General features: G+C 55.7%; 1 protein-coding gene across 3 annotated transcripts; it reads left to right on the forward strand.

The window, feature by feature from the left end:
* Positions 1 to 6,179: 6,179 nt before the first annotated feature.
* Kif7 (kinesin family member 7) lies at positions 6,180 to 21,146 on the forward strand. 3 transcript variants are annotated; one of them, XM_013512554.1, is made up of 19 exons: positions 6,180 to 6,352; positions 8,055 to 8,406; positions 8,816 to 9,016; positions 9,370 to 9,763; positions 10,188 to 10,701; positions 11,080 to 11,196; positions 11,675 to 11,902; positions 12,669 to 12,808; positions 13,108 to 13,223; positions 13,362 to 13,511; positions 14,927 to 15,129; positions 15,742 to 15,939; positions 16,330 to 16,455; positions 16,568 to 16,744; positions 18,037 to 18,252; positions 18,813 to 19,019; positions 19,658 to 19,856; positions 19,939 to 20,085; positions 20,274 to 21,146. In XM_013512554.1, exons 2-19 carry the CDS (start codon positions 8,079 to 8,081, stop codon positions 20,642 to 20,644), a joined length of 4,032 nt encoding a protein of 1,343 aa, XP_013368008.1. In that variant the 5' UTR covers positions 6,180 to 6,352; positions 8,055 to 8,078; the 3' UTR covers positions 20,645 to 21,146. The 3 variants fall into 3 exon arrangements, with proteins under 3 accessions (XP_013368008.1, XP_005381605.1, XP_005381606.1); XM_005381548.2 differs by having other exon boundaries at positions 6,181 to 6,352; positions 13,359 to 13,511; XM_005381549.2 differs by having other exon boundaries at positions 6,181 to 6,352; positions 12,672 to 12,808; positions 13,359 to 13,511.
* The last annotated feature ends 1,752 nt before the right edge of the window (positions 21,147 to 22,898 follow it).

The following is a 22,898-nucleotide window of genomic DNA, read 5'->3' on the forward strand; positions in this document are numbered from 1 at the left end:
TATTTTTCTAGTTGTTTTTGTCTGCACAGTTATGACACATCTGTTGACCCTTTTACGCATCCACATGTGCACCTGTGCCTGCTAGATCCCCCTTAGACCCACAAGTACCTTCTCGGTGACTTCTCTGTTGCACACCTGAAATCCCAGCTTCCTGAAACCAAAGCTGGGGCCTTGGCAGATCATGGATGTGAGTTCCAGGCCTCAATGCATGGTTTTAGAGTTTGAGGATTCCGGGAACAGCCACATGGGTGGCTGCTGGACTCATGTATGAGGACATGAGCACCACCCATTGTACTCATCAGGCCCAGCAGTTCTCTGAGGGTGAGGGTGAGGGTCTGGCAAGAGGGGGCTCCCTCAGAAGCTGATGTGACAGGGCTGTAGAGACAGCACCCAGTGGCAGCTCCCGGGATGATACCATCAAGCCTGCGTATGCAGAGGGAAGCACCTGCCTGCCTTGGCCTCCTCCATCCAGGCTGCTTTCTCCTGGGGCTCCAGAAGACACACTCCGAGCCGCCCACTTCATAGCTCCACGGCTGCTCCTGCTAAGCTGTGCTCCAACAGGCAGAAAGCTGCCCTCTCAGCACCCATGGGCGCTGGGGCCTGGACAGGACTGCGCAGGTAACACACCTGCTAGCCAGGCCTGGATCCTGACCCAGGCCTGGACCTTGGCAGGGATGTTGGGGGGCAGTAAACAGAATACAGCAGTACATCGTAAAAGTCACTTTTTGGCCCCCCAAGCCAGAGCCACGGCATTTCAGAACATTTGCCAGGAACAAGGACAAAGTAGCTCCGTACATGGTGGACGCTGGCTTCCCTGGCTGTAGGCTTGGTGGGGATCTTTGAGCCAGGAGCCAGCGCTGTGTGATGAGCCTTCTCAGTTAAGTTCACACTCAGTATCCTTGGTAGCTCAGGGCCTAGGGAAGCCGCTGTCTCACTCCAGAAAGCCCAGGAACCCTTACCAAACACACACTTCCTGTCCTCTGTCTTTGAAACTTTCTCATCGCTGGAACACAACATCAAACACCTACAGTTTAAAGGAGGAGAGATTTATTTGGTGGAGGAGAGCTGCTCTTGTCCAGGAGCAGAGAAAGAAGGAAAGAACAGGGGTGAAGATACACCCTCCAGCCTATACCCCTGCGACCCACCTCTTAACAAGACCCTGAGCTATAAACTCACACTGGACCAATCCACTGAGGAGAATAGCACCTCCATGATCACATGAGGCTTTGGGGGACATCTTCTAGCTTTTTTTTTTCCGGTACTGGGAATTGAACTCAGGACCTTATACTTGCAAGGCAGGTGCTATGCCGCTGAGCTATATCCCCAGCCCTGGGGGACATCTTGATATAACCATAATGCCCTCAATTCCAGCTTATAAAATGCATCTCCAACTCAGTCACAGTTCTGCTTATAACTTGTTGGGAAAGAGTTAGTCACACGGCCCCACCTAGCTAAAAAGAGGCTTGGGAAATATACTTTTTATTTGCAATGGTTATGCAGCCAATTAAAAATCAGGAGTTCTAAGTGGAGGGGAAGTAGACCCCAGAGGAAGGGGCAGCTTGCAGCTTCTGCTACATCAATCTTTTGTTAATGGGCATTTGAGTCGTTTCCATATTTTTACGGTTATTTGTGCTGGGCATGGTGGTGCACAGCTATAATCCCAGCACTAGGAAGGTGAGGCAAGTTCAAGCCCAGCCTAGGTGACTTAGTGCCTTCTATCTGATAAAGGATAATAATATTTTATCTGCTATTCATGTCACATACTATTTTCCCAGCTTGTAGTTTCTCTTTTCCTTCACAATTCCTTTCAATAAACAGGAGATCTTAGGTTTTTTTTTTTTTTTTTTTTTTAAGATAAAGTCTTGCTGTGTAGTTCAGGCTGGCCTTGAACTCACTATGTAGCCCATGTTAGATTCAAACTCATGGTGCTCCTCCTGCCTCAGCCTCCCGAGTGCTGGGATTACAGTCCCTTAGTTTTAATTTAGTTGCATTATCATTTCTTTTTTCACTCATGCTTTGTCATTTTGAGTTATGTTTTAAAAACTTTTCCTAAAAAAACCCCAAAATAAAAAAACTTCTCCTAATCATGAAGTTATCATGATATTCTCTTGTATTTTTTTCTAATATTTTTGTTTTCTATATTTAATTTTTTAGGAATGATTTAAGTAGGGAATATAATTTTTTTGCTTATAATTGCTTGAGTTTTTCTCTCTAACTGAATACGCAGAAAGTGTTAGGAAAGCCAGGCATGATGGTGCACACCTGTAATCCCAGCACTTGGGAGGCTGAGGCAGGAGGATCACCATGAGTTTGAATCTAACATGGGCTACATAGTGAGTTCAAGGCCAGCCTGAACTATACAGCAAAACCTGGGATCAGTAGTCAATACATACATACTTCTTGACTACTGATCCCAGGTTTTTAGGGCCGAGGATATAGCTCAGTGGCATAAGCACCTACCTGGCAAGTGCAAGGTCCTGAGTTTGATTCCTAGTACCAAAAAAAAAAAAAAAAAAGTAAAAAAAAAAAAAAAAGTGTTAGGAATTTTCTTGGAAGTCCCCTGGAAGCTTCTGACTTTTGCATCTGATGCTTGGGTAATGTTTTTCTGCATCTAGCTGGAGTTAACATACCAGGTTCTGCCTGACGTATTGTACAGTCTGATGGTCTGACATTAACCTGCCCTCCAGCTTTGTCATAAATCTAGCTTCTGGTCACGGATCCTGTCTGCTTCTGTGCAATTCACACAATAGTTTCAAATGTTTTCCTATCTGTTTGGGCAGTGCCCTCCCACCCGCAAGGTCTTTGCTTTTCCACACAGGTAATAAAATCAGCTTGCCAAATCCCATAGAAGGGATTTCTACAGACTCAACTTAGTTTAATTATTTATGATTATTCTTTGCTCTTTTAATATTGACTGGTTGAGATCTTTGTCTTTGCACGCCCATAACACACATTTTAAAAGCATCTTGCTAGGCACAGGCACACTCTTGCAATCTCAGTTACTTGGGAGGCTGAGACAGGAGCACTGCAAATTCAAGCCTAGGCCATGCAACAGCGACTTAGTGAGATCCTGTTTCAAAATAAAAAGGAGAAAAAAATAAATAACTAAAAAGGAGCTGAGAATATAGCTCAGTACAAGGGCCCTGGGCTCACTTTCTAGTAGGGGGGGGGAACCATCTACATATTTTGACCCTCCCTCCCCAAGCAAATAAAATCCAGTTCTTGACCCAATATGTGGAAACAGCTACTTTAATGGGGGATAGAGATAAAGACCAGAATTTGGACGCTGGCCTGCGTGCACGTGCCGGACTGTCCCGTGTGGGTGTTGGTGACAGACATGAACACATTACAGATCCGTGGCAAGAGCTGGGAAAGGTGCTTCTAGAGTCAGGAATTCATAGTGATAGTTCCAATGGACTTGAACTCCACACAATTCTTTGAAAAGTTTACTGTAGCATAAGAGCTTTGATTTTCTCCACAGCTTAATTACTGTAATTGTGTCACTGAACCCAGGTCTGGAGGCTGAGCCTGCAGGAAAACCATGTCTGAGAGAGAAGTGCTGGGGCGGAAGAAAGGCTGTACTTGGCAGAACGGAGAGGAGGGAAGTTCGCTCACAAGGCAGTGCCTCGATTCCAGGGAGCACGGGGGTGGGAATGATGAGGGAGACAGCCAGGCTAATAAAGGGAGGAAAATTCATGCCTTTTCTTGCAATAGGCTGAGATCTTCCAGGAACTATGGTGCTGCTTCTTTTTCCTCCTTTCATATCTGGTGTTCCTGTTTGGTTGTTTGCTTTTTTTTTTTTTTTTTTTTTGTCGTAGTGAGGCAGGGTCTCACTATGCAGTTCAGGCTGGTCTTGAGCTTACTTTGTAGCCCAGGCTGGTATTGAACTCTCAGTGACCCTCCTGCCTCAGCCTCCCTGAGTGCTGGGATTACAGGCATGTGTCACCATGCCTGGCTGTGGTTGTCTGCTTTTAAAATTTAGTTTAGTTTTGTTTTGTTTTGTTTGAGAAAGGGACTTCCTATGTAGTTCACACTGGTCTTGAACTTACCAAGTAACCCCGGCTGGCCTCAAACTCAAAGTGATCCTCCTGCCTCAGCTTCCCAAATTTGGGATTATGGCTCAGCCAAAATTAGTGATTTTTAAGTCAATCAGAAACAAGTAAAACCTGGGCCTGGTGGCATACACTTGTAATCTTAGCTACTCAGCAGGCTGAGGCAGAATTGTAAGCTTGAGACCAGCCTGAGTAACTGAGACCCTGCCTCAAAATAAAGTAACAAAAAGGGCCAATGATGTAGCTCAGTCAGTGCTTACTTAGTACAGAGGGGGCCCAGGGTTCAATTCCCAGTGTTGCAGAGAAAAAAGAGCAAATGAAGCTGGAGGGATTGTTCAGATTTTCTCTTAGCGACAAACGTAATTATAATTTTAATTATAACTCTGACGTGTTTTGTCTATCACATTTTGTTACATTTATGCACACAAAGATCCAGCCAGTGTGGTAGTGCTGCCCATAATTCCAATACCGGGAGGCTGAGGCAGGAGGTTCACTATGAGTTTGAGTCCCGCCTGGGCTACATAGTGAGTTCAAGAGCAACCTGAACTACATAGGAAGATCCTGACTCCAAAAAAAAAAAAAAATTAAATAAAAAATAAAAAGTCCAAGTTTAGCATTCAGTTTCATTACTCAGAGTCTACAGGAATGAATGCATTTGGTCCTCCTGGTGGCAGCTGGCTCTGTGCCCTTCCTGTTCAGGCTGAGTATTGTTGCCAATAGTGTAATTCTCCAGTGGGTCAGAGTGCAATGGGGTTGTATCTACACTTCCCAAGTATTTGCACTCTTTTTTTTTTGGCCTGGCCTTGAACTTGCAGTGATCCTCCTGCCTCAGCCTCCCAAACGCTGAGGTTACAGGTGTGCACCACCACATTCGGCATACTTGCACTCTTGTTTCCCCTTAAGTGAATTCTTACTGTTTGTAGGAAGTGCCACCGCTTCTGCAGCTTCTAACACAGACATGGGGTACCTGAACTAAGGTCTTCATGATCCCCAAATCATGTGATTGTGGATGGCATCCCAGTCTCCAGGTTGTCTTGCTTGGGGACAGCAAGCCAGTCTCAGAGATGCCAACCCCTTGCTGGTGATTAGCTTGGGCGGAACAGGTTTACACGTGTGGTATGTGAGATGTGAAGGAAAACTGTGTAGGGAAAGATCCCTTGATCCTCAGATCCGTCCTCTGGATGTTTGGTGTCCGAAGGTGAGGGCAGGAAGGAGCCCGGGAGTACCCGGAGGGCAGGAAGGCGCCGGACTCTACCTGCCTTGGGGTGGGGCATCCTCAGCTCCTCCTCCCAGCTCTTCTCAAATTGTGCTTTCTGCGGCTTGAGGCCAGGGGTTTCTTACTGTAGATGTATGTGAAGAGCGCCAGCAGTTTTTGTAGCTTTTAATTATGCTACCTGTTTGTGACCTGCGTTTGACTACTGTATGTGCACGTTAAATTTCACTACTGCGTTAGAGCCGTTTCTCTCGCGATATTTAAGTGACAAACAACGTTTCCAGAGTGCTTCTCTTCTTTCCCTTCTCTTCCCTCTCCTCCCCTCTCCTCCCCTTTTCTTTTCTTACTTTTGCGGTGCTGGGGATGGACGCTGGGCTTTTGGCGAGCTAGGCAAGCCACTGAGCTGCTTTCAGATTTAATTAAAAACCAACCACACACGGTGCTCCCCTCACAAACAATCCCGCCCCGGCAAAAAAAAGCCAACAACCCCCGGGCCGCACGTGGACACCTCTGTAACACTTTCCCGCCTCTCCTGGTGACAAGTGTCCCTTGACCGTGACTGTAAGACGCAATTTACTTCAGAAACGCTAGGATGTGAGGAAATTAGTGTGGAAGTGAGGAAGCATTTTCTAATGGGGGGAGATGGACGTTTCTGCTGGTTTGTTTTTCTTCCCCACGGAGGACGGCTTGGCACGCAGAACGGAAAGCAGAGGTGGATGAGGAAGGGATTCTGAGCGGGCGTCGGGGTTGGCGACTTGACTTTAGGAAACCAGGACACGCAGTCTGGGGCTTCTTCTCCAGCCCCGCCCCCGCCGAGGCCCCGCCCCTCCACCTCCAGAGCCCCGCCCCCGCAAGGGCCCCGCCCCTCCACCTCCCGGGCCCCGCCCCGGCCGAGGCCCCGCCCCGTCCTCGCTGCCTCGCGGTGCCTCGGGGCTCCCCCTCCCTCTCTCCGCCCCCTGTGCCCGGACAGGCGGGGTTGCGGGCGGCAGGAGGGGTGCTTGGGGGGCGGGGGTCCCAGTGACGGCATCGGAACGCGCCGTGCTAGGGCGTGGAGCCTGACTGCCCGGCCCGCGCTCGCCCGGGGCAGGTGGGTGTGGACCCCGGCGGGTGGGGGGCGACGGCACGGCCGGGGGCCCGGGGGCACGCTCGCTCCCAATCCGGGCCTGGGCGCGTGGCTCCGGAGTTGGGATCCTGGCCGGCGCGAGGTCACCCCAGCCCTGCTCTCGCTCGGGAAAGCGGCGCCTTCATCCCTGAATGTGCGCCCGGCCTTGCGGGCCTGGCCAGGAGCTGGCGGCGGGGTCCCCGTGACTTCCGCCCCCGGGAGCCCCCGCCCCGGGTGCAGGATAGCGCCGCGGCGTTGTTTGGGCCCTAGGTGGGTGGAGGACCTCAGAAGCGCGAGGCAGAGTTGACGCTCTGAGCCCGGGGCCACCACCCAACAGGGACCTGGTGACTAAAAGAGTGAACAGTGATACGTGCCAAGAGGCTCGATTGTAAATAATACGGTATTTGCAGGGCGTGGTGGCGTAGCCTGGAGTCTCAACCCTCTGGGAGGCTGAGGCAGGAGGATGGCAAATTCGAGCCCAGCTTGCGCAACCTGGCCATTTGGAGACCCTGTCTCAAAAAGAAAAAAAAAAGGGCGGTGGGGTAGGAATGTTACTCAGTGCAAGCACTCTGGCAATCCCCATATCGGAGTCCTGCTGTGTGCGGGACTGGGGGCTGGAAATGGTGTAAGAGGAGGGCGGGTGGGTATAATCCCTTGGATGAAGATAATCCATGGCTCTATATTGGGCGCTGTTGGACCTTGTGCTGGTGAGAGAGAACAAAGAGCGCCTTCCAGCTCCTAGAGTGGAAGATGGAGGGGACAGCGGCTAACCTGGCAATCGCATCGGTGTAGTCGGTTGCTGATGGGGCAGCAGCCCAAGGGACCGTGTGTCCTGGTGGTGGGAACGGAGCCGAGGAGCTTCCCCAGCCCAGGAACAGAGGGATGAGGACTTGGGTAACACCCCGCATTAGACGAGGGGTCCCAGAGGTGCAAAGGAGGTGGGAGTGCCTGTTTTAAAGCTTACCCCCGCACGTTTTTCTGTTAAGGTTTTGAATCCTAAGGGCAGCAAGAAGCCCTTTGTGGAGGGGGTGAGCAGGAGTTTGCACTTGCATTTTTAAAAGATGCCCCTGGCTGCTTTGTTGGAGGGGGTGGAGGGAAGCTGGCCAAAATCTTCCCATCAAGATGTCAGTAGCAAGGTCAGAGCTTGGGGGAAGGACGGGGAGCAGCAGGTGCACTTGGGAGAAGTTTGGGAGAGGGAGGGGCAGGATTTGGTGGTGTTCGGTCTTGAAGGATCTGTTTGCCTGTTAGAAGGTGAGGTGGAGCCAGGTTTGTGGTGACAGGACAGACAAGACAGACTGAGAAACTCAATGGGAGGTAGGGAAAGCAGTTTCTTGGTATGTTGTGGTGCTGTGTGTGTGTGTGTGTGTGTGTGTGTGTGTGTGTGTTCTAGGAGATGAGGTCACAGCGGAAGGTGCAGCAGGAACACAGAAGCCCCCGAGTTCCAAGCAGAGCAGCCAGCGTGTTATTTTGCAGAGATGGGAGCCATGAGCTGTTGTGGTATAACACCACATCATGGTTCTCACAGCCTTCGGGCACCAGGTTGGGCATAGAGGGTTTCTGGGCATTGACTGCCCCCACCCCAATTCCCCAAGGACAGGAGCTGTGTGATGTGGCTCCAGGTCACCTGCAGGGTGAGTCTAGCCCTATGGGACAGGTGCCTATGGCAGACCCTTCCTTCTCTCTGTAGGTCCTGGAGACGTCCTCCGTCAGCATGGGGCTGGAGGCCCAGAGGCCGCCAGGGGCCGAGGAGGCCCCTGTGAAGGTGGCCCTGCGTGTCCGCCCGCTGCTGCCCAAGGAGCTGCTGCATGGCCATCAGAGCTGCCTGCAAGTGGACCCCGAGTGGGGCCGAGTCACCCTGGGGCGGGACCGCCACTTTGGCTTCCATGTGGTGCTGGCGGAGGATGCGGGGCAGGAGGCTGTGTACCAGGCCTGTGTGCAGCCCCTCCTGGAGGCTTTCTTTGAGGGCTTCAATGCCACTGTCTTTGCCTACGGTCAGACGGGCTCCGGGAAGACGTACACCATAGGGGAAGCCAGTGTGGGTGAGTCACCTGGAGTGTGCCCCTGTGCCCACTTGGAGGGGCCTCAGTATTTTCCTAGATTTCTGGCCCTGCTCTCCCTGCTGGAGGTGAGGAGCAAAGATTTCCTGGACAGGATTCCCTGTCCTGGGGTGAAATCAAGCCAAGGGTACTCATCTCTCCGGTCTTAGGAATGGAGTGGTGGGAATGCCCACATCATGAAAAGAGTAGGAGAGGTTGCTTCCAACTCTTGAATTCTATAATTCTGCCTGTCTGTCTTGGAGGATGCCCAGCTCAGGCCGACCCTCCCATCCTGGCTTCTGCCCATTTTCTCCGTGTGGGAGCCCCACCGCCAGCTGCTGGCAGGAGCCGAGGGGTCTTGGGCACATCCAGCTGAAGGCGTGGTGGCAGGAGGCCTGTGATTTCTCCTCAGCCTCCCTGCACGAGGATGAGCAGGGCATCATCCCAAGGGCCATGGCTGAGGCCTTCAAGCTCATCGATGAGAATGACCTGCTAGACTGCCTGGTGCACGTGTCCTACCTGGAAGTGTACAAGGAGGAGTTTCGGGACCTGCTTGAGGTGGGCACCGCCAGCCGGGACATCCAGTTGCGGGAGGACGATCGCGGGAATGTTGGTGAGGAAGCTGGGGTCCCCTGTACACGGGAGTGGGCGGGGCATCTGGCTTGAGGAGGCCTCATCTGCTTGCAGTGGGTGGCTCTTCTGTGAGGGAGCAGCACCTCCCCAGGGAAACCAAGCCCCAGATGGTCTGCTTTTTTCCCCTGCCTTCAGCGTGTTCAGTGTGTGCTTCTGAGAGGCATTCAAATGGGCATGGGGGAAACCAGAGTCCCCAAGCCCAGAATAGAATGGGCAGGACCTCCTGGGCAAGAGGAAGGGCCCCTGGGTCTAGAAAAGCAGGCAAGGCCACCCCTGCTGGGCCAGCCTCCCTGGCTGGTTATGCCAGGCTGCCCCTGCCCTCTGTACCCACAGTGCTGTGTGGGGTGAAGGAGGTGGACGTGGAGGGCCTGGACGAGGTGCTGAGCCTTTTGGAGGTGGGCAACGCCGCGCGGCATACAGGTGCCACGCACCTCAACCGCCTCTCCAGCCGATCCCACACCGTCTTCACGGTGACCCTGGAGCAACGGGGCCGGGCCCCCAGCCGCCTGCCCCGACCAGCTGTGGGCCAGCTGCTTGTCTCTAAGTTCCACTTCGTGGACCTGGCGGGCTCAGAGAGGGTCCTCAAGACAGGCAGCACTGGCGAGCGGCTCAAGGAGAGCATCCAGATCAACAGCAGCCTGCTGGCGCTCAGCAACGTCATCAGCGCTCTGGGGGACCCCCAGCGCCGAGGCAGCCACATCCCCTACCGCGACTCCAAGATCACCAGGTGGCTGGTCCAAGTCTTGCCTAGGGGTGGTGGCTGTTGAGCCTGCCAGTAGGGGTGGGTTTTTCCTGACTTCTGGGGTGTACTGGCTGATGCTGACCCAGGTCTGTGTGCATAGGAAGCCATACCCAGGATGTCCTCTACCCCCAGCCCCGCCAGTGTACTGGGCATTGAAGCCAGACCCTTCCCACTGCTCTACATCTTTAGCCATTTATTATTTATTATTGAGACAAGATCTCAATAATAGCAGTTCAGGCTGGCCTTGAACTCTATGTAGCCCAGGCTGGCCTCGAACTCAGTGATCCTCCTGCCTCAGGCTTTGAGAGTGCTGAGATACTGTTATGGACCACCACATCCAGCACTTTAGGTCTGGCCCTTGGGCCAGGCCTGGTGCTGGGGCCCTGACGCCTCTCCTTCGGGCCCTCAGGATCCTCAAGGACTCACTGGGCGGCAACGCCAAGACGGTGATGATCGCCTGCGTCAGCCCCTCCTCCTCCGACTTTGACGAGACCCTCAACACCCTCAACTACGCCAGCCGCGCGCAGAACATCCGCAACCGCCCCACGGTCAACTGGCGGCCCGAGGCCGAGCGCTCTTCTGAGGAGGCGACGGCCAGGACTCGAGGGCCCCCGCGGCACCGCTCGGAGACGCGAATCATCCACCGCGCTGGGCGCGCCCCGGGCCCCTCCGCCACCTGCTCAGGCGCACGCCTGGGCGCCGAGTGTGCACGCTACCGGGCGCGCACCAGCGCCGCCTACAGCCTCCTGCGCGAGCTGCAGGCCGAGCCTGGGCTGCCAGACGCCGCAGCGCGCAAGGTGCAGGACTGGCTGTGTGCAGTGGAGGGCGAGCGCAGCGCCCTGAGCTCCGCCTCAGGACCCGACAGTGGCATCGAGAGCGCCTCGACCGAGGACCAGGCGGCGCAGGGGCCTGGCGGGCAAAAGGTGGCCGAGGGCCAGGTGTGGGTGGGCCAAGGGAGAGGGTCTTTAGCCATCCAGCTGTGCCTCTGCCTCATGTTCTTTCGCAGAACACACTGGAGATTCAGTCACTTCTGATGGCCTGGTACTGCATCTGTCCTGGGGGTGTTGTCAGGGCCGGAGGGGTAGCAAATGCCTAGCATGATAGTGATATTAATGAAAAGAAGTTAGGAGTGACAGGAGTGGCCCGCGTGGCTTACAGAGAGACTCTCAGGCCAGTGGAGTTGGTCGAGTCTGGAACTGCATCGCAGGAGTGCGTGAAACTGAGAAAGAGGGCAGAGACAGGACCTGGGCGTCCTGGAGCCTTGCATCTCCCCCCACAACACCTGTCTCGATGTTCCCCAGGAAGATGGTGGTGCACTGCAGCTCCTGGCCCTGCAGAGCCAGGTGGCCCGGCTGGAGGAGGAAAACAGAGACTTCCTGGCAGCGTTGGAGGACGCTATGGAGCAGTACAAGCTGCAGGTGGGGCCGGGCTGCTGCAGTGCAGGAGAGCAGAGGACAGATCTGTCAGGTGTCCCAGGATGAGAGCGGGGTCGCTGGTGTGGGGACCTGGGGGTGGTACGTGGAGGGCAGTAGGGAGACGGGGTGCACACCAGGAGCAAGGAACAGGCACTTTGGGTGGCTGTGCCTGTTTCCTTGCTAGGGGGGAGATGGCAACCTGAGGAGCGGGCAGGATGCCACCTTGGGGCTGGGCAACTGCTCAGTGTGCGCCTGGCGCTGTGGGAGGGTGGTGAGGATGTGCCGGCGGGGCAGAGCTGAGCCTAAACTAGTGCAGTGTGTGGGGTCTGGGACAGATGGAGTGACCTGGGGTGCTGGGCTGTCCTCAGGTTTCATCCTGGGGGCCAGGTGCTCCCAGACTCAGGCTTGGTTTCCTGCACTCGCCTACCTGGCCAGCATCCCCGGCATCCCCGTCCCATCAGCACCTGGCTGTGTCTTGCAGAGCGACCGGCTGAGGGAGCAGCAGGAGGAGATGGTGGAGTTGCGGCTGCGGCTGGAGCTGGTGCGGCCTGGCTGGGGGGCCCCGGGGCTCCTGGAGGGCTTGTCTTCTGGGCCGTTTGTGCCAAGGCCTCACACGGCGCCTCTGGGTGGTGTGCGTGCCCATGTGCTAGCCATGGTGCCCTCTGCCTGCCTCCCTGGAGATGAAGGTGGCCCTGAGCAGCAGAGCGAGGTGAGTAGGGGTGAGGCTGGGCGGCTGCTGGGCCCCGTTGGACGGGTCAGGCTCTAGCAGGGTCCTTCACTTGTGTCTCTGTGGCACCAGCTATGAAATAGAAGATGCCTGTTTCAGGTATCTTTAGGAAGGACCACGACGTCAGTGACTGTGGGGTTTCTCAGAAGAATGCAGTGCCTCTGGGCCTTGTGGGGTAGCTGGAGGTTCTGAGTGAGGAGGTGACGGAGGAAGTTCTGACTTCTGGCACCAGATGGGCAGCTAGCAGTCCCTTGGAGATGGAAAGCTGGCCGCCCACGAGACCAGCTGTTCTGTCTTGGTCTCTTGCTCGTAGTTCTGACACTTGGGACCTTTTAGACAAAGTCTGTTCCTGTCCTGACTCACAGTTCTAGGTTATCATAGCTCTAAAGTCTGAGGGGACCTGGGCTGTCTGTCCAGCTCCCTCCACTCTGGCAGGACATTGCTGGTGAGGTAGGACTTGGGTGGGGCTGACCTGTCCACAAGCTAGAAAGTGTAAGTTGATACCTGAGGAGCCAGGGGTGCCAGGAAGGTTGTGTAGGGGAGGGGGCAGAGTGGAGGGGACAGCTGGTGCCCCAGCTGGAGGTTGGGGTGCCTTCCTAATGGCCACTAGAGCTGGATCTCCGAGGGGAGCAGGGCCAGGGGAGGTGGACGTGAGCAGGGTGTGTAGGGCAGGAAGCACCATAGGACAGACTTTGGGTAGAAAGTGACTTGTGGAGGTGCCTGTCCTGAGACCCTGACGCTCCCCTAGCAGGTGACAGATGGCAGGGAGGCTGGAGCTGAGGTGCTGGCTGAGGCGGACAAGCTAGGAAGTGGCTCCTCAGCTGCGTCTGAGGAGGAGGAGGAGGAGGAGGAGGGGGAGCTGCCCAGGCAGACCTTGCACCTGCGGAGGTGAGGGGGCCCTGCTTGAGCTGACGAGGACTGACCTGAGCTGGGCGGGATGGGCACAGCGGTGGGGAGGCCTTGGATGTCAGATGACCTCACTTATGTGACCCTCACCAGCCTTGAGGGAGAGCGGGACAGGGGCTGTGTGTGGACTTCAAACGCAGGGTGTGGTGCCCGTCCCCCAGTTGGCCCTGGTCTCTGTTCTGCCAGACTTAACATGCTGGGGTCACAGTGCCCCGGGGGTCTGAAAGGTGGCCAGGCTGGGGTGGGGCAGGGAGCAGTACACTCCTGCTTCTGCCCTGTAGAAGTGGGATCAGCAACTGTACCTTGAGGGCAGGGGTGCGGCCGGGGAGCCCCCCAGAAACGAAGGGCCCGGAACTCCACCTCGGAGAGCTAGATGCAGCCCTCGGCAGGCCCAGAGGTAAGCCGAGCAAAAGCAGAGGGAGCCCCTCCATTTGCCCCTCCATAATCCTGGGCTGGTGGCCCCTGGTCCCTGCCCCTTGCTTTTGGTTGTGTATGTGTGTGGGGGGTGACCTCGACAGTGTGCCTGTTACAGCAGTTGGTGGAAATAGGGCCCTGACCCAGATCCGCCAGGCCCCCACAGCCACAGCCTCCGAGTGGCGGCTGGCCCAGGCCCAGCTGAAGATCCGGGAGCTGGCCATCAACATCCGCATGAAGGAGGAGCTCATCGGTGAGCTGGTCCGCACAGGTGAGAGTGCTTTCCCACCCGCCGCGTCTCCCAAGCTCTTTAGAGAGGGGCCCACACTGCCCTGTGGAGCAGGGGCAGATGGGCGGGGTGGGAGAGCGGGGTGGGAAGCACATCTCTTCTAGCTGTGTGACTTTGAGCACATAGCATAACCCCTCTGTGCTTCAGCGTTCTCTTGTCTAAAACAGGGATAGTAGCGCACCTACTGCATACGGTATTTGTGAGGGTGAAACACGTTAATTCAGAATAATTCTTAGAAAGCAGTACATGCTATTTATCCAGTGCCCACTGTGCTTTTGGCATCCTGCTGGGCCCAGAACTGGCCCTGAGGAGCACACAGTGCGTGTGACTAAGGAGCCAGTGTCCCCAAATCATGCCATCTCCGCTACTGGTAACATGATCAAAAGACCTGGGGACAATTTTAGGTAGTGACCTTTTGAGCCTCTTTCTTTTTTTTTTTGATACCGAGAATCGAACTCAGGCCTTGCACTTGCCAGGCAGGCACTTAGGGCACTGAGCTATATCCCTGGCCCTGAGCCTCTTTATTTAATAGTTGTGAATTTATTATAGCCACATTGGTTTTTTTTTTTTTTTTTTTTTCCAGTACCAGGAATCAAACTCACGACCTCGCGCTTGCCAGACAGGCGCTGTGCCACTGAGCTAAATCCCCAGCCCCTGTGAATTTATTATAAAATTTGCAAATTCTCTCTTTTTATCCATATCAAACAAATGGCTAAGAAGAGGGACACTTCGCAGTGACCAGAACTTCCCACGCTTGTTCCCTCCTCCCTTTGTTCCTTGCTAATGTATTTTGAAGCAAATCCCAGCTCTCAGGTCCTTTCATCTCTACCTCCCTAACACTGTGGGTGTTGTTCTCAGCACACCTAACAACTTTTTCCTTTTTTTGCTGTGCTGGGGATGTGGGACCCAGGGCCTCGTACATGCCAGACAAATGCTCCCCACCGAATACTTGGGTCACCTTCTTGCCCCGTGCACAAGCTCAGATGCTGGGCTCCTCGACATGTCCTGCAGCTGGTTTGTGTGGTGTGCTGGGTGTACTGCTCCTCGGGGCTCTGCAGTCCCCTCCTCGCGCCTCCTCACAGTCGCCTGCTGTGCCAGACCCCATGTCTTGCGTTTGCCTCTTTGTGTTCTCACGCTGTCACGTAACTTGTTCTGTTCTGCTAACGTTCTCCTGTGCAAGCAGGAGTTAGCTCTAGATGCTTAATTATACGCAGGTTCAATTCTGTGTATATCTGGTGTGTATCAGGTTAACTGGGCACGGTGCTATTGGTGGGGAGGCTGGTAACACCCAGGTATTCGTGGCTAACAGGCCCTTGGGGGGACCTGCTGGGCCAAGGCTGTGGGGGTCCCCTGGGGAGAGGGGCCGCCTGTGCCTCTGTGGCCCTTGTGTCTTCCAGGGAAGGCGGCCCAGGCCCTGAACCGCCAGCATAGCCAGCGCATCCGGGAGCTGGAGCAGGAGGCAGAGCGGGTGCGGGCTGAGCTAAGTGAGGGCCAGAGGCAGCTGCGGGAGCTGGAGGGCAGGGAGCCCCAGGATGCCGGCGAGCGGTCCCGGCTCCAGGAGTTTCGCAAGAGGGTGGCTGCGGCCCAGAGCCAGGTGCAGGTCTGTGTAGGGGCCTCAGGAGGGGTGGGTGGCTGTGGCCTCCCAGTCAGGGTCCCTGGGACCAAGACAGGTGGTCTTGGGCTCCAAGCCACTATGGAGCCTGCGCATGCTCAGCCATTGTTCCCTGGCCCCCAGCAGTGGTGCCAACTCCCTCCTGACCTCCCAGCTCGGTCAAGTTCCTTAACTGCTCTGTGCCTCAGTTTCTTAATCTGCATGCTAGGATAATGACACTTTTTCAGTCCTGTGAGGATGCTTTAATGTACACAGGGTACTGGAGATGACATAGTATTAAGATTTTGTTGTATTACTGTTTTTTGTTGTTTTTTGAGACAGTCTCACTATGTAGTTCAGGCTGGTCTTGAACTCACTATGTAACTCATTGACCTTGAACTCAAGGCAATCCTCCTCCCTCAACCTCCCGAGTGGTGGGATTACAGGCGTGTGCCGCCATGCCCACTTTGTATTAGCCTATCATCTACTCGTCCTCTCCTTCCACATGTCCCTCTGTCCATCCATCCACTGTTGGTCTCGCCCCTCCTTGGGAATGCCAGGCACTGTTTTGGGCTTATAGCAGCACCATGCGTGGCCCAGCAGAGACTGTGTGGCTCCCAGGTGCTGAAGGAGAAGAAGCAGGCCACGGAGCGGCTGGCCTCGCTGTCAGCACAGAGTGAGAAACGGCTGCAGGAGCTGGAGAGGAACGTGCAGCTCATGCGGCAGCAGCAGGGCCAGCTGCAGAGGCGGCTGCGTGAGGAGACAGAGCAGAAGCGGCGGCTAGAGACGGAGATGCACAAACGGCAGCACCGTGTCAAGGTCAGGCTCTGGGTCAAGGTTGGGTGTCAAGGTCAGGCTCCAGCTGGAGTCACCTCTGTCCTGTCCATGAGGCTGAGCCCAGGTGGCCAGGGACCCGGGTGTGCACTGCCCTGCTCCTGCCATGCACAGCCAGGGACCTTGGGAAGTGACGTGCGTAGCTGAGTGCTTTTCCCTGGGAAAAGGGGAGCAGACGGCAGCTCAGGGTTGGGGAGACTCAGTGAGATGGGTACATGGATGATTGCATAATGGGGTCCAGACTGTGCTGGTCCTAGAGAGCCCGGGACACTCACAGGGCAGTTGCAGCATCATTCTGAGTGGGCTGCAGAAAGATATGGCACCCTGGACGGCCCTGTCCCTGGGTCTCATCCACACCTCGCCTTTCCCCACCAGGAGCTGGAGCTGAAGCATGAGCGGCAGCAGAAGATCCTGAAGATCAAGACAGAGGAGATCGCGGCCTTCCAGAGGAAGCGGCGCAGCGGCAGCAATGGCGCCGTGGTCAGCCTGGAGCAGCAGCAGGTGGGTGGGCCGAGGACCCAGGGATCCCCGAGTCTCCACCTGGGACCTCGGTGGCAGCCCTCCAGTGAGAGGGGGAACTGAGGCCCCTCTGCGGCTCCCCACTGCCCTGCAGAAGATCGAGGAGCAGAAGAAGTGGCTGGACCAGGAGATGGAGAAGGTACTGCAGCAGCGGCGGGCGCTGGAGGAGCTGGGGGAGGAGCTGCATAAGCGGGAGGCCATCCTGGCCAAGAAGGAGGCCCTGATGCAGGAGAAGACGGGGCTGGAGAGCAAGCGCCTGCGGTCCAGCCAGGTGAGGCCCTGCCGGGTGCGGTCTCTGCAGTGAGGTCCCTTCAGGTGATAACCCTGCCAGCCGAGCCTCTGCCAGGAGATGTATCGCACACAGGTGAGGTTCTTCTAGGTGATGTCCCGGCCAGGGGAGTTCTAGACAGATGAGGAACCTGTAGATCAGCGGTGGCAAACCTGTGGCATGTGTGCTGCAGCAGGCTGTTTGTAACATTGAAAGATCTAAAAGGTTTCACCATCACTGCTCTAGGTCATGTCCTTGCCAGGTGAGTTCCAGACAGGTGAAACTCTGTGCCACCAGGCCATATCCCATGGATCCTGAAAAATTCTAAGCTGGGCGTGGTGGTGCACACCTGTAATCCCAGCACTCAGGAGGCTGAGGCAGCAGGATCTCTGCAATTTCAAGGCCAGCCTGGACTGCATAGTGAAACCCTGTCTCAAAAAGACCAAAAAAAAAAAGAATTCTAGGGCTTTGGGTGGTTAACAAAGGTAGTGAGGTGTGGGGCATCCTACAACTTATTTTGCACCATGAGACACCTACGCATACACAGGGCCTGAGCAGGCAGCACGGGGAGGAACAGGTTTGGGAAGTGGTATGGGCAGCTAGCAAGAGACTTTGCCAGCTTTGGAGTCGGGCGGGCAGGCCTGGGCCTGGCTCCACCTGGCGTTCTTACTCCCTCTCGAACGGGAGGCTCAGCCTCTGAGCCTGTTTTCTCCTTGGGCTTGTGGGAGCCGGATGTTGCCACGAGGACTGGAAGGAATATGTTTAAACCAGACCCAAGCCTGGTCCAGTCCAGGTGCCTGCAGGGCTGCAGGTGCGCAGAGACCAGGGCACCTGGCCTCAGAGTGCTCTGAAGTCCAGGAGGAGCGGGGTGCTGCTGGGCTTTGATAACTTCTCCTGGCCATTAGCACCTCTCTTTCTCCCGTGTCAGCTCCTGTCAGGGCTTCTGGGTTTGACCACAGATTTCCAGTGGTCCCATCACACACCATCTGGTTATGTCAGTGACAACTGCCCCCCCGCCAGCTGTGTCCTTGCCCCTGTTGTCCCTTTTTGCCTTCGGGGCCTCTTCTGCTTGTCTGTGTCTTCCTCTGGGCCTTCTCTGAGGGCCTCTACCAGATGCTCTGGTCCCTGAGCTGTGAGCTGAGCCCTGCCTCCTGCAGGGTGAGCGGTGCATTGTGGGCTTCTCCAGAGAGGGACTCTCGTTCCCCCCAGCGTACAGTGAGGAGCTTGGGCCCTTTCTGTCCCCTCTTTGAGGATGGTGCCTGCTCCTTCCCTAACTCCTGATGGTGCTGCCCCAGGCCCTGAATGAGGACATTGTGCGAGTGTCCAGCCGGCTGGAGCACTTGGAGAAGGAGCTGTCCGAGAAGAGTGGGCAGCTTCGGCAGGGCAGTGCCCAGAACCAGCAGCAGATCCGAGGGGAGATCGACACCCTGCGCCAGGAGAAGGATTCACTGCTGAAGCAGCGCCTGGAGATTGACAGCAAGCTGAGGCAGGGCAGCCTTCTGTCGCCCGAGGTATGTTCAGGTGGCGCCTCTGTTCCTGTCGTCCGTCCATCCATCTGCTCTCTCAGCCCCCACCCTGGCTCCCGGGGTGCTGGCCTTGCTGCTTTGGACACAGGTTTCCTCCGTGCAGGAGGCCCTGTGGTGGGGCTGGCCTGCCCTGCTGCCCCTGCCTCCACCACCTCAACTGGGACACACCCCGGCTTTGCTGAACTCTAGGCTCCCTTCCGGCTGGAACCTGGGCTCCTGCCATACCCTGTGCTGCGTTAGACCACATGCTTGTGCCTCTCAACTCCGTGCTTGGGGCTGAGTATCGGGAGTGAGCTTAACATCCCTGCCGGCCACACATGCACACTTCCCCTGAGCAGAGAGCCAGCCCTAGTGGCGGCATAAACTTACCGGGCTGTGACCAAAGTGTCCGTTTTGCTGCCACAGTGAGCAGGGGCATGTTCTCTTCATGCTCAGGATGAGGGGACGCTGCAGGCTGCTTGTTGACTGTCGCATGTCTGCCCAAGACTGTGCATTAGGAAGCCGATGCTGCTCTGCCACATGTGTCCATGTCCCTGTCCCTGCAGGAGGAGCGGACACTGTTCCAGTTGGATGAGGCCATCGAGGCCCTGGACGCTGCCATCGAGTACAAGAACGAGGCCATCACGTGCCGCCAGCGGGTGCTGCGAGCCTCAGCCTCCCTGCTGTCCCAGTGTGAGATGAACCTCATGGCCAAGCTCAGCTACCTGTCGTCTTCAGAGACCAGAGCCCTGCTCTGCAAGTACTTCGACAAGGTGGGTTGGCACACACCTTGCCTCTGCCCTCTGAGGCTCTGCTGAGGCAAGTGTTTTCCTCCCAGAAGGGCATTTCAGAGCCACCTTAGTCTGTCCTGCCTGGCTCACCTCTCTGAAGCAGATGCTACATCAGACCCAGTCTCTTCCTGTTTCAGCCTGGGTGCCATCTCCAGGGTGGCCCTTGCCCACAGCACTGGGTCTCTGGCGGTGATTCTGCCCCCAGGAGCATGTGGAGAGCCACTTCTGGTTGTGACCATGGTAGGGGTAGAGGCCAGGGGTTCCATTAAACATCCTTCAGCACACAGCACAGGCACCATAACCAAATCACCTGGCCCCAAATGCCCATCCTGCCAAGGTTGAGAACTCCTGCCTGAGGTCCAGCGTCCCAGCCTGAGGCTCTGCCCAGAAGCGCAGCATGTGTCTGGGCAGGGTGTGCAGCAGGGATGACAAAGGTGCCCTCTTCAGGGCCAGCTCTGGTCATTTGGAACCCACTGCCTAGAGCGCTGTGGAAAAGGCATCCGAGGCGAGAGAGGCCCCAGTGACTTCTTGTGATGCCAGCTTGGCCCATGCTTGCTTCTCCAGCTGAGGGTTCCGGGGCAGTTTGGGGTGGCAGGCTGAGCCCACTGGCCTCGGCACAGGTGGTGACGCTCCGGGAAGAGCAGCACCAGCAGCAGATCGCCTTCTCGGAGCTGGAGATGCAGCTGGAGGAGCAGCAGAGGCTGGTGTACTGGCTGGAGGTGGCCCTCGAGCGGCAGCGCCTGGAGATGGACCGCCAGCTGACGCGGCAGCAGAAGGAGCACGAACAGAGCGTGCAGCTGCTCCTCCAGCAGGGCCGTGGTGAGCGCCGGGCTGGCTGGGCAGGGCTGCTGCCGCCCACCTGCCTGCAGCCACTCACCACCCTCCTGCCTGTCCATGCCAGACCACCTGGGCGAGGGGTTCACAGACAGCAGGCGGCAATATGAGGCCCGGATCCAGGCTCTGGAGAAGGAACTGGGCCGCCACATGTGGCTGAACCAGGAGCTGAAGCAGAGGCTGAGCATGGGGAGTGCCACAGGCCCGAGCAGGGGTAATGCTGCCTTCGCCACCCAGGCCTGCCCTGCTGCCAGGTCGAGGGGATGCCAGGGTTTGGAGGGGCACTTAGGAACCACCCTGACTTGTTCGTTTCCTGAGCTGCTTATTGGCATTGGGAAGCTAGACTTTGGGACAGTGCTGCCACCTCTGTTTCTGACAAGGACATGCTATTCTTGGTGACAGGTGGGGAAAGGAGGAGCCTCGGCCTGGAGAACAGGCAGGGCCCTGGACATGACGAGGGGCTGCAGCCCACTGCGCCAGAGCTTCCGTGGCAGCCCCTGCTCCCCGACGGTGTTCCCCGAGCCCGGGAGGAGATGCGAGACTTGGTCCATGCCCCGTTACCGCTGACGTGGAAGCGCTCCAGCCTGTGTGGGGAGGAGCAGTGCTCCCCTGAGGAGCCAAGGCCGCGAGAGGCAGCTGAGTGCCTGGTAGGGCGGGTGTTGCCCGTGGGTGAGGCTGGCCTGTCCTGGAACTTTGGACCCCTGGCCAAGCCGCGGTGGGAGCCACGAAGGGCCAGCCCGGGGATGATCGATGTCCGGAAAAACCCCCTGTAGGCTGGTGGTGCAGGTCCTGCCTCAGAGGGCGATTCTTGTTCTGGTGACAGGTGCGGGGTTTCATTCTCTGAAGGAGCCCTTGCCTCACACCCAAAGCCGGGTCCTCATGAATACACCCATTGGCATCAACTAATTTGGATCACAGCCTCAGAGGACTTATTTTTTTCTGCAGTGTTGGGGAGTAAAACCAGGCCCTTGTGCGTGCTAAGCATGTGCTCTACCTGAGCTACACCCCAGCCCTCATTTTTAAAAAATATGCAAGCTCCTACCACCCGCTTCCTTTAGGCTGCAGGATCTGATTGCCAGCTTTCAGCTTGCTCAAATTTCAGGACAATTCTGATTTCAAGACTTAGCCATGGGCTTGAAGTTCCCTTAAGAAGGTCAGCAGCAATGGGACTGTGGTTTAAATGGTCTCCTGTAGATCGGGGAGTTAGGGGATTTATTAGCACGTTTTTTTGAATTTTTAAGTCATTTCATAATAAACAGGAAAAGTCTCCTTATAGTTTGCCTCTTAAATGTCTTAAATGTGTTGAAGGCTTGGCCCCCTGCTGGCGACCTTTAGGAGGTGGTTGTGCTGCTGAAAGGGAGACTAGGACCCCAGCTCCTTCTCTGTCCCTTTGCTTCCAAGTCCCAAAACAGAGACAGCTCACCATGGACTGAAACTGAGCTAAAATAGACCTTTTCCTTCTTCTAAGTTATTTCAGGTATTTGTCACAGCAACAGAAAGCCACCATAGAAAACTGTACTAGAAGTGCAGTCATGTTACCAAATCTGCAGTTTCTTTTCTTTGATAACTGCAAATAGTTGTAGGGGCAGGCAGGACAATGAGTGGAGGAGGAGTTTCCACTCTAAAGACACTTTCTCCCCAGGCAGGTCTGGGTTATAGGGGGAATGTGATATGTGTTGTCATCAGAGCTTTTCACAGCAAGGGGAGACTTTAGGAACCAGGGTGCTGTCCTTCTCTTCCCTAATTAGGGCATGGTTAGGTCTGTCCTGGTGCTGGTGGGTGTTTATGAGCCCAAAGTGGGCTGGAGCGTCAGCTTGGCGCCAGACCAGGTGGCGTTAGCCCGGAGCGCCCCCTGCGGTAAGCAGGAGGATGTAGAACTTGTGGATGGCTGATGGGAGCCTGGGATTATCAGCTGGGGTTAGAAATTCTGGGTCAGTCTGGTGACAGTTGCTGTGACTATACATGACAGTGTGATTCAACAGCCTTTGGAAGTGGCTTGCAATTTAGAAAAGTTTAGAAAGCCAGGCTAAAGAAAGGCTCGAACAGTGTGAGCAGAAGTTAATGGGCAATTCTGGTGGGTGCTGACCCGTGCAGGAAGGAGTTGGGTGGGGGAGGCTGTGCTGGTGAGGTTTCTGGTGGAAACAAGGACACTATTGAGAGCTACACTGGAGGCCATGATGTAACTTCCCCCAAGAACTTGTCTAGGTTCTGTCCAGGTCCTCAGACTCTTTTGGGAGGCCGAGCTGAAAGGCTATGGGCCAATAACCCTAGCGGAGGGACTGGGTATTTAGCTCAGTGGCACAGCGCCTGCCTGGCAAGTGCAAGGTTGTGAGTTTGATTCCTGGTACCGAAGAAAAACAACCCTAGTGGAGATTTCAGGGCAGCACAGCTTCAGGCGGTATATTGCCGGCTGCTTTTAGCCAGATTGACAGTGAGAATAAGGAGTGGGAAGATCGGAAAAACGGTGTGGTCAGAAAAGGAGCATAGTTCAAGCTGCAGCCAATGAGTACATAATTGCTAGAAATTAGTGCTATTGAACCCCCTCCCCTGAAAAACCAAGTAGGCAGGTGGCCTGTGAAGTTAGTAGTGGGCTTTTTTTTTTCCCAGTGCTTGCAGTGATCCTCCTGCCTTAACCTCCCAAGTGCTGAGATTACAGGCGTGCACCACCACACCCAGCCTGTTAATTCTTACAGGGGTCTGTCTGCAGGATAGCTGAGTCTGCCCAAGTCTCAGGGAGGACTTCGGAGTTGGACTCTTGAGCAGTGTTACAGATGGACTGAATGGCTTTTTTTTTTTTTTTTGGGGTACCGGGAATTGAACTCAGGACCTTGCACTTGCCAGGCAGGTGCTTGTGCCACTGAGCTATATGCCCAGCCCTGAATGGTTTTGCATTGGAGATGGACACAGGGGCCAAGGGGGATCTTGAATGGCTGCTCAGATGCTCATGTTGAGGCTGGGTCCCCAGGTCATGGTTCTGTGGGGGGTGGTGTGGCCCATGGAAATGTGAGGTCACTAGGGGTGGGGCCT

The sequence above is a fragment of the Chinchilla lanigera genome, unplaced genomic scaffold, assembly GCF_000276665.1.
Source record: "Chinchilla lanigera isolate Chin_1 unplaced genomic scaffold, ChiLan1.0 scaffold00015, whole genome shotgun sequence".
NCBI lineage: Eukaryota > Metazoa > Chordata > Mammalia > Rodentia > Chinchillidae > Chinchilla > Chinchilla lanigera.